At 43.1% G+C, this 11,153-nt stretch overlaps 1 protein-coding gene across 1 annotated transcript in view; it reads right to left on the reverse strand.

Annotated features, from left to right (window-relative positions):
• Positions 1-5,204: 5,204 nt before the first annotated feature.
• LOC102854309 (GPI ethanolamine phosphate transferase 1-like) overlaps positions 5,205-11,153 on the reverse strand; it is a 60,387-nt gene continuing 54,438 nt past the window's right edge. Inside the window, exons 27-29 of the mRNA XM_006892754.1 lie at positions 10,008-10,050; positions 7,383-7,435; positions 5,205-5,328 (exon numbers count right to left, since the gene is read on the reverse strand). Coding sequence (XP_006892816.1) covers positions 5,205-5,328; positions 7,383-7,435; positions 10,008-10,050 — 220 coding nt within the window. The remainder of the gene's footprint in view (positions 5,329-7,382; positions 7,436-10,007; positions 10,051-11,153) is intronic.

Here is an 11,153-nt window from a genome sequence, read left to right on the forward strand (position 1 = left end):
CTTATTTGGTGCTGTCTACTCCTAGTGTTAGGGCACTCTGGTGACCCTGCAGTGGTAAGAAGCAGTGCTGCAATCCTGAAGGCATGTGCTTCAAATCTGCCGGACACTCCACAGAGGGATGGACGGTCTCCTCCCGTGTGATTACCTGTCTCTGAAAATCTTCTGGAGAGTTCTGACTTGAAGGTACAGAAGAACAACTTGACTACACCTCATAGTAGCTCTAGGAACAAAAGATCGAAACCGTGACCTCTTCCTGCACCATCGTCACAAGCTCTGCCATGTGCAAAGCCCTTGTTGCAGTGACTATGTCAATCCGTCATGATGAGGGTCTTCCTCTCTTCGCCTGACCCTCCAGCTTTCCAAGCATGATGTCTCTGTCCAAGGAATGCCCCCGCCCCCGACAGCATCAAAGAAGCATGTGAAATCAAAGTGCCACCTCCTCGGCCTCTAAAGAGCACCCTGGTTGTCCTTCCTCTGAGGTTGATTTGCTTGAGCTTTAGCAGTCTATAGTATGACAGTACACTCAATACTCTTGGCCAACATCACAATTCAAAGGCAAGTGGTCTTCCTTAGCCATTGTTCAATTCTCATATCCATATGAAGCAAATGAAAACATCAAGGCTTGGGTCAGGTGCACCTTCATATTCAACCTTTCAATATCCTTTGCTCTTCAGAACTTTAAAAAGGTCCCTTACAACTTTGTCCAATGCAACGAGTCTTTTGACTTTTTTTTTAAATTGCTATTACCATAGATGTCAATTGTGGATCCAAGAAAAAGAAAATCTTTGACAACTTCAACCTTTTTTCCATTTATCATGGCACTGCCTATGGGTCCAGCTATGAGGACTTCTGTTGTCTTGATGCTGAGATGTAAACTGATTTTAAGCAATTTAGAACAACAAACTATTCATGATAAATACATAGGAAGATCTTAAAATTAGCATGTGACCAAGAATCAAGACAGAATTCAATCATAAAATAAGTAAACACAGTGCGTCGATGACACAAAATCTTAAACTACTGACCACGACCTGGAAGGCTGGCAGTTCAAACCCACCCAGAAGCACCTGGGACACAGGGTCTACTCAGGTCTGCCTCACTCACATCTTGATTCTGAAATATCACATCCTTCAAAAGCTGTGGCGCCAGTTATACATGAAATCAACTCGACGGCAGTTGGATTACTGGGAGTTTTCCATGCATATGGCTCTTACAAAACCCAGAAAATCTCACCCCAAACAGAAGATGTAATTCACGTTATTTCTAGTTACACCTATGCAACCATTGCTATGCAAAAGAATAGTAATTGTTGAACCATCAGCGCATAGACTTTTGACTGGAAATTTGCAAATTACATTAGGTTTCATTCACTCATTCATATACACCTTATTTTAGAACATTCATTATAACTGATTAACAACTCACTTAATAGGGATTTGCTCTCATAAAGATGGTCAATCTCTTTCCATGTGATTTGCTGTCTCTAAAAACCTGCTGGCAGGTCCGCTACGAATCCCTTTCAGGTTCATAACAAGTGCGGTTAACTACAATGTCTCAGCAAGCCCTTACTGTACATTGCCTTTCCTTTCATCCAATTTGTCTATTCATTTTTATTTTTCTCTTTTCTTTTCTCATCCCTGTCGATGTGTAGTTTTCGTGGTCTCAAGGGGTAGGTATTACCAGTCTTCAGTAGAATGTCACCAACTTGAACAAGTGACAGGCGTTTTACCCATTATTTTAGTTGCAGCCTATTACAAAAAGAGCCATTACAATTCCTCGGCTCTTCTAATAGTTTACTCATAAGGAAATCACGATATTTGGTGCCCTGAGCCAACAAAGAACAAGTTATTCATCTATTCATAACACTGTGCACTGCACACCCAGGATGCAGGACCTGCTTGCTAATGGGGTCCTACACAGAACACCAAGAAACGGTAGTCAGAAGCTGATTAGGTTACAGGTACTAAGGGGAGAAAAATGCATGTGAAATACTAATATGTAATGAACTGTTAAGGGTCTCTGGGTTTCGGGAACAGCGTCCAAATACTGTTTTCTATTACAGAGCACCCAAACCACCCAGGATTGTAATCAAAGAATTGCATAAAATAATATTAACAATGAGCTTCTAAACTTGGTAAGGCTTAGTAAGGGCAATCAGAGCTTTGTCCACAGCCTCCAATATTAAGCCCAACAATCAAAACGTTGGATTTTGGAGTGCTGTGAGTAGTGACCAGTGCGGATGACCAGAGAAGATCAGGGCGCCTCTCTAGGCTCCAGTCCACTGACCTCTCTAGGGAGAGGGTAGGACTGGCTATTCTCAAGGGCCTTGTGTGTGACACGTGTATCTCGTCCCCTGGGTCCCCGGATCGCTAACAGCGCGGGCCCGATTGAGGCTGAAGGGAGTCACAAGATCCCCAAAACCTCGGGCCCTGCTGTCCGCAGAGCTCCGTGCTGGCTGCGGGAGACCCTCGGGGAGGCGCTGTCTGTTCCCGCGGCGCGAGCGGCCCACGATCGCCGGCCTCTCAGGCCAGCAGGCGCATGGCAGGAGAGAGCTGTCCTGGACCTTTGCTGCCTGGACCTAGAAACGTCATCAGTGGACAGCAAAGAATAGCAGGAAAGGTGCAGGGTCCAGGGCTGGGGCCGCTGCCCCTCCGGGCGCCACTCCTGCACTCTACCCGAGGCCATGTGGTTCAGGTCGGACTCAGAAAGATCAGCCTCCTGAGAGCTGAGCCCGAACACACACCAGAAAGGGAACCCAAAACTGCCAACACAGACAGCCCTCCACCATGGAACGCCCCCAACTCCTACCGGTTCCGCAGCTGCTCTCGCGATACCTCAGAGCCACGCCTCCGTTCTCATTCACCAATCACTCACGGCTTGGGGGCGGGCTTACTTTTGAATCAAGAGCACGGCCTTCAATCGCCGCGCTCTGGCGACGAGTGGGCGGGGCCAAGAGGGGCCGGGACACGCACGAGGTCTCGCGGGACTGGAGACCACGAAGATGCCTTTGGGCCGGAACTTCCGGTTCCTCCAGGGAGTGACTGCTGGTCTCCTGGAAGAGAGCAAGGCCAGGCTACGTCTGGCTAGGGAGGCACCCGCTGGGCGCTGAGGTTTAGGGCCGTACGGAGGATGATGACGAAGCAGCGGCGGCCAGGCCCGCGGCTGGAGTCCGGGGATGGCCTGGGCCCAGCCTCTGGGGGTCCTGCCCGCCTGTCGATGGATGCTGAGCCATCAGAACATGGGCCCGCACTGGACTTTCACGTCGAGCTGCTAGAGCGCTATTTCTCCAGCCCAGACAACTCCAGGAGGCAGAGCGAGACCCCGGGCAGTCGGCGTTAGTGACCTGACACTCGAGACAGACCACGCGTGTCAAACGAGACTCGGGATTTTCAAGGAACAAATCGCTAGACGTGGCATCTACAGCTAGTTGCATTTTGCAACCAGTTCTAACCATCATCCGCTCAACTGTTTGTTGTTTTTGATAAGTCAGAACAAAGAATTAAGATGACATGAGAATTAGTGCCTTTGAGTTATGGTGTTGGAGGGCTGAATATCCATCCCATAAACTGTCAAAAGAACAGCAGGTATGTCTTAGAGAAAAGTGCAGCCCGAGTGCTCCTTGGAGGCAGGTGAAACTTGGTCTCACATATTTTAGACATGTTGCTAGAATGGGATGTTGTGCCTGGAAAGGTGGAGGTCAGTGCAGGAGAGGAAACCCTTCAATTAGATGGAATGCTGCAGAAATAGGCTCAAATATATCAAGGATGGGGTGGATGGCACAGGATAGGGCAGCGTTCAGACTGATCGTTCATAGGGTCCAGTCATACAAGACTCAATGACAATTAACTACCATGCACAGACCCCTCTATGCAACAGGAGACACTGCCCAGTCCTCGAATCTGTGTGCTTCAGCCTATTATTTCAACCTCTGTGGTCAGAAATTCCTTTTTCACATGGTGTTTTCCTCCACGGACTAGCCCCTCCTGAAAACATGCCCGAGTATGTAAGACAAAGTCTTATCATCGATGCTTGCCTCGAAGGAGTACTCTCTCACTGCACTTCTATCCAAGGCAAATGTGGATGGTTTTTTGGTAGCATATTGGGATAGTCAATATTCTTCACCGTTAGAACTCACAGGAGTCAGTTCTGCCTTACTCACTGTCCAGCTTTAACATGCATATGAAGCAATTTAAAATACCGTAGCTTGGGTCAGGTACACCTTAGAGTGACATGCTTATATATTTTAGCACAGAAGAGAGGTCCTTGGCAGCAAATTAGACCAATGTACAAATTCATTGTTTGATTTTTTTACTGCTGCCCCAAACATGGTGATGAATGTGGTCCCAAGCAAAATGATACCACTGACAATTCGAGTCATTTCTCCATACATCATGATTTTACTTACTGCTCCAGTGGTGCAGACTTTTGTTTATATACAGGTTCTACATGAGCTCCACTAAGTTTTTGGGGATTTCCACTCCTCCTAGTGTTAGCCATAATATATTACGATCCATATAGTTTAGTATCTTTGCACAGTCAGTAAAACATAAGCAGACACCTTTCTGGTATTTTCTGCTTTCAGCCCAGATCCAACTGACACCAGCAATGATACTGTTCATTCCATGGCCTCTTCTAAATCCAGTTTGAATTTTTAGCAGTTTCCTATAAATTTACTATTCTACTTGATTTTGAATAATCCTCAACAATATTTTATTTGCATATGATATTAATGATACCGTTAGATAATTCCTTTTAGTCCTAGTAACCTGTAAGTTACAAATACCATTTTCTTTACCCCAGTAGATAATGTGAGGCTGAACACCGTGACACTGGTGTGGCAAATGCGTTAATGATTGACTACCTAATTCGGACAGAGAGTGGGGTGGAGCTCCCTGATGAAAACAAGCTTGGAAGCAGGAGTGGCATCCACTTCCATAATAGCTTGCCTCTGGAAACCCTATGAACCTGGAGAGAGGATGAAAGGCACCCAAGCGTTGAGGACTCTCCTTCATAGGGTCGCTATGAGTCACCTGCTACTCAACGGCACTTAACAACAACAATAGAGAATGCTCTACACCTCTACCCATCTTGAGAATTTATTGAGTTCCTGATGGAGCTGTGTGGCTTACCAACAAATTTGTTTTAATTAATTAGAGTTTAAAAGAATGAGAAGTTACACATGCTGGATGGCAGCTTCAGCATCATCACATGAGACGGATTTTGGGCTTTTCCCACAGTTTGAGCTGCTTCGTTGTGAGCAGCTGTACCAGGCCACCAAACAGTCCCAGCAAGAGAGTCATGAATGTGGCAATAGCATAGTTGGTAATGCTGGGGAAAGGAGAAAAGAAATGTTAAAGACTGCGCACACTTACAACGAAAGCATAAGATAACCCTGTGGTCACTAACAAAGGGTTATAGCGCAATAACACTGAAGTTTAAAAACACACTTTGTTAACAATCATGAGGATATGGTATAAAGAAATAATCCTTAGCCCTTGTTGTGCCATAAGCTCCTTGGCAATGTGGTGAAATCTTTAACACCACTCTAAATGATATCTGGAAATGCATAATAGAAAATATACAAGAATATAAGCAGACATGTGATGTAACGAAATCTTGTATTTGTGACAGGGGCTACGTACTTCCATGATACTGATAATGCATCTTGTGAAGCCCAATCACTATGGCTACTCATGGGCTGGGTGTGATGCCAGGAACACCTTCCACAATGACAGTATGTGGTAACATTGACAAGACTAATGCTGTTGATATCTCCACTTTCAACACACACCTTTCCCACCCTCATGCCACTGGAGAACTTGTCTATAAAAGACAAGACTCTTCATTTCTAGACAAGAAACTACTTGCACAAATTGGTAAATGAAGCTAGTGTAGATTAAAGAATTTGTTGTTGCTGTGTACCGTCAAGTCGGAACCAACACACAGCTGACCCTCTGGCAGGTTTTCAGAGGCAGTTAATCACATGGGAGGAGAGAGCCCATCCTTCTCCCCTGGAGCAGGTGGTGGCCTCAAACTAATAGGCCTTTGAAATTGCAGTGTAGCTTCTTGCCACTAGGCCACCAGAGCTCCCTAAAATAAAGAATATGGATCCTTATTTATAAGTGAATAAAACTGACACTAGCTTTGACTTCAAGGTTCAAGTTAATGTTATCTTTCTAGAAATGTCTATGAGAAACCTATGAGTTTCTGAAGCCCATGGTACTTCTCACACTTCATATCCCCTGTGACTTTACACCTTAACAGCTTTGTCCTTGTCCACTTAATCTCCTAACACTAAATTACCCATTTATACCCAGCTTTCAAGGGCCAGCTTAAATACCACACCCTGTATAGTGGTTCCCCAGTCAGTGAGGCCCAAGGTTACACTGCCTCTTCAGACGTCCCTGCTTGGCTGCGGACTGTGCTACAGTTACAATATAACATTAGACCATAATCTCAGAATGCAAGAGCAATGTCTTGATTCTGGAGTGGGGATGTCTCTTCGTGCCTTCCACTAAGCACTTAAACCCCTTAAACAATATCCTGACGGAGTGTTCATCTATCTGCAGAAAGAGAGTATCACTAAGTAAAGGGAAGAAGCATGGAGATTGGTGAATGTAACTGAACGCAGCAGTCTGTTACTGGATCCTACCGCGAGCTGCAGTTTCCTAGCCATTGGTTACTGTTTTAACACACTTTCAGATTATGTAAAGTGAAATATATGTTATCAATAGAGTCAAGGGTGTTCCCTAGGAATATTGTGTTTTAATATTTTGGGGCCTTTATGGATACAATAATTAATTAATTACTCACAGCCCAATTAATCTGTTTTGGCTTAACTATAACCAAGAGGTGACGTGTAAAAAAAACCCAAATCATTTATTCCATTAATGTTTTAAATACTTGGTATGTTTTTCTAAATTGTTTACATGAAAATGATATGAATAGGGTATGTAAAACAATACAGTAGTAATGAAGATTATTTTGAAAAATATTTGTTTTCATGCCTAATGTTTCTTAATATAGGAATATTTTCATTTTGCTGCAATTGTTTTATACATATTTATTTGTATGACATTTATAGCAGTGAATAATAATTTAATAAATATTCTATATTGTTGTTTGTAAAAAAAAAAGACTCTCAACTCGTCATTGTAGAGTCAGAACAGACTCCTATCTTACCCTTCAGCAGGTTTTCAGAGGCTGTAAATCAGATGGGGGCAGACACCTTTCTCCCACAGATTAGTTAGTGGATTTGAACCTTCTGCCTTTGGGTTGGCAGCAACAACTCCCTCCCTCCAAACCACTTTCTTGTTATACTGAAATGTCAAGTTAATTTCCCCTTGTTTAGCTAAGAACTTCTTTGTGAATATATATTATACCTTGTTCCAATGTCAAGCCAGCTGCCAAAATCTTTTATCAAGAACAAAAAGTGCTGTAAAATAAAACCAAAAATGATTAGTTAATTAATTAAAGGCACCTAGATTCAACCTGAAAACAAGGTTGTTCTAGGAATGTGTGTTACAGATTTTTGATCTTTCAGTATCAACAAAATGTTTTAAGAAAATAAAGTCTAAAAGTAATAACTCTGATATGAGCACAAAAATGATACTGTGACTAACCAGAAACAAACAAAAAAGTCCATTTTAATAAAAGGCATAAGTGGTATTAAAGAGCGTTCACTTCGGCGGCGCACGTAGTAACACTGGGACGATTAGAGAAGAGGAGCCTGGCCCCTGTGCGAGGTGCCACAGAAATTCCTGAGGTGTCCTTATTTTTGGTAGGAATGAGTGAAGTAAATAATAGACTATGTGAGTTTTGTACACCAACCAATATAAAATAAAGTGAAGAGAAGGAACCAGGACAGCAGAAGGCAGGCTGCCTGACGTGAACCACGGAACCCTAGTGCAACCTGGCATTATACCAAGTCCCTGCATTTATATTTCTTTGAAATCATGTGAAATCATTCCAGCCAAAATAAATAATTGATGATTAAATATGCTGTTGTTATTGTTGTTAAGTGCCATCAAGTCGCAGGCTACTCATAGCGACCCTACGACTAAAGTCTTCGACACTTGTGTGCATAACTTTCATCCTTTCCCCAGGTTCATAGAGTTTCTGGAGGCAAGCTGTTTATGGAAGTGGATGCCACTCCTGCTTCCAAGATTGTTTTAATCGGGGAGCTCCACCAAACACTGTCCACCATGGGTAACCATTCTCGCATTTGACACATCAGTGTCACAGTGTTCAGCTTCACAGCAACCACGAGTTACCTCTGTATAGCAAGTGGACACACCAGGGCTATACAACCTACAAGAATGTCTGAACAAAAACAATGAAAGGATAGGGCTTAGGGCCGCAGATTAGAGTCACCCACCTTTGGCTTTAGTTTGCTTGGCTCTACAATCACTCCTGGCACCAGCAGCCAGGAAATTAAAAGAAGTATTGCAATGGGGAAGTTTGCTGTTAGAGATCTCTCCAAAGTACTTAAGAGCAATGATGTCACTCTGGAAACTAAGGTGTGCCTGATGCAGGCCATGGTCTTTGCAATTACTTGCTATGCATCAGAGAGCTGGACAATGACTTGGGATGATAGAAGGAGAATTGATGCCTTTGAGCTGTGATGCTAGAGAAGACTGTTGAATATACCATGGACTGCTAAGAGAATGAACAGGTTTGTCCTGGAGAGGGTGAAATGAGGCTGCTTCTTGGAGGTAAGGATTCTGAAGCTCTGTCTGACATACTTTGGACATGTTGCAAGGAGGGACCAGTCCTTGGATGGAGATGTCATGCTAGGGAGAATGGAGGGACAGCAAAGGAGAGGAAGACCCTCGATGAGCTGGGTTGATTCAGTGACTGGGGAAACTGGAGTAGGTGTGTCAGAGACAGTGAGATCGGCATGGGATAGAGCAGGATTTAGGGCCATTGTACATAGGGTCACTATGAGTCACAGGCAAATCGACGGCACATAACAACAACCACCACCACAACAATACAAAACAGAAAAACCATAAAAGATCAATGCAACAAGCAAACAAAGCATTCTTGTGTGTGTGTGCACCAAGATACTTCCAAAATACATTAAGCAAAAATGGAGAGAGAAAAATAGACCAATCTACAGTTAGAGTAGGAGATTAAAATACCTCTCTCTCAATAGTGTTAAGGACCTTTGCTGCCACCCCAAAGGTTGGTTCAAATCCACCAGCTGTCTTTTGGAAAAAAAGATGGACACTCTCCTCCTATGCAATTTACTGCGTCTAAAACCCACTGGAGGGTCAGCTGTGAAGCAGTTCTAACTTGACGGTGCCCAACAACTAAACACACTCAGCAAGGATACAGAAGGACAGTCACTGCCTCCCTGTAGGGCAGGACCGAGCAGAGCAGCCCTGTCCCTGAGGTGTCTGAGGCTGTGATCTTACTGCCAACCCTCAGCAGCCAAGTTCTTAACTAGCACACTAGGTCTCACATGCAGCCTAGAATGGGAGTTATAAAATAGCAAGTTGGCGCAGGAGAGGAAGGCCCTCTATGAGGTGGACTGATTCAGTGACTGGGATAATTGGGATGGGAGTGTCAGAGACAGTGCGATTGGCACAGGACAGAGCGGAGTTTAGGGCTGTTGTACATAGGGTCGCTATGAGTCGCAGGCGGCTCGACGGCACATAACAACAACAACAACAACAGTTTGGCACTTTTAGATTCGCACTTCTTGCGTGATGAGTGACATACAATGGTCTGAAAACACACACTCATTGCCGTCGATTTAGTTCTACCTCCTAACAACGCTCCACTGAGCTTTCGAAGACTGGAAATCTTAACAGGAAGATTGTCCTTCTTTCTCCCACGGTGCAGCTGGTAGATTCAAACACAGGAGACACCAGGCAGCTGGGCCGCAGTGCAGCATGCTACCAGGCTGGCCATCAAGATTCGTACACACGAATTATGTCAAGCTCTACAACTCAGCAGTGAAAGATTTCATGTATAAAAATTACTTATAGTAATAGTCTTACCAGAGCCATGATGTCTGATATCACAAGAACAATAAGAAAAACACTAAAAAAAGGATAAAATTTTAAAAGAAGAGATAAAACATACACATTTGCAAGTACATGAAGATCTAATAAGAACACTCAAATTCAATATTTTTATATTTTTGCTTCAGAAATGCTACTTTTTAATTTCAAAAATGCTACTTTTAACTGAGTTACTCTCAAAGTATTATGGGTAACAGTCTCACATTCATGAGATGAATTTCAACAACATTATTTAAAAATTAATACTTATTTCAGTGACAGAAAGGAATAGGAATTATGATATGATATTAAAAAATAAGTATCCTTTAAATTATAGGTTTATTATAGAAATAATAGGTCATTATTTCATGTACACAAATCTTTATAGAGATCCAAGTCAGCATGGCCATTTCTTCCTGAAGAATCCATCATTCAGTTCTAAACAGACACACAGTGATGGACATTAATCTGTGGAGGTGGGTGAGACCACGGTGTCATCCAATATAACTATTCACAACATGACTTGCATAATGTTCATCACAGCATCATTTACCATCTCAAAAACAAGGGTCCCTCCTCGGAAAATATCCGAACTATGTTAGCTGGAGCTTCAAAATCCTTGCTTCCTCTCCAAGACAGACCAGTTTGTTCTCTTGGTGGTCCATGGTATGTTCAACACTCTTCTCCAGCACCACAACCCAAAGGCATCAATTCTTCCGTCATCCTTACTCACTGTCCAGCTCTCTGATGCATAGCAAGTTATCACAAAGACCACAGCCTGGATCAGGTGCACCTTTTTCTTTCATCACTTGTGTTTTCGGTGTCATGTCTGAAAAGGCTCTACCTTACCCTAATTTGCACACTTTCTTCTATGCTTTCATTTTATCTGGAATAACTAACATTAATATCTTATTGTTTCCTTCACGATCTTGAATAACATTTTTAGTGATGTATTATTAGTGAGAAAGCAGATTAGCAGTCTACTAAAGATGCTAATAAACAAATTTCCTCTAATGATAGTCTTTTGTGTTTCATTGATTATGCAAAAGCATTTGACTGCGTGGATCATAACAAACTGTGGCTGACTCTGAGAAGAATGGGAATCCCAGAACATTTAATTGTGCTAATGCGAAACCTATACTT

Source organism: Elephantulus edwardii, unplaced genomic scaffold (assembly GCF_000299155.1).
Source record: "Elephantulus edwardii isolate Elephantulus edwardi_28Jun2011 unplaced genomic scaffold, EleEdw1.0 scaffold00118, whole genome shotgun sequence".
NCBI lineage: Eukaryota > Metazoa > Chordata > Mammalia > Macroscelidea > Macroscelididae > Elephantulus > Elephantulus edwardii.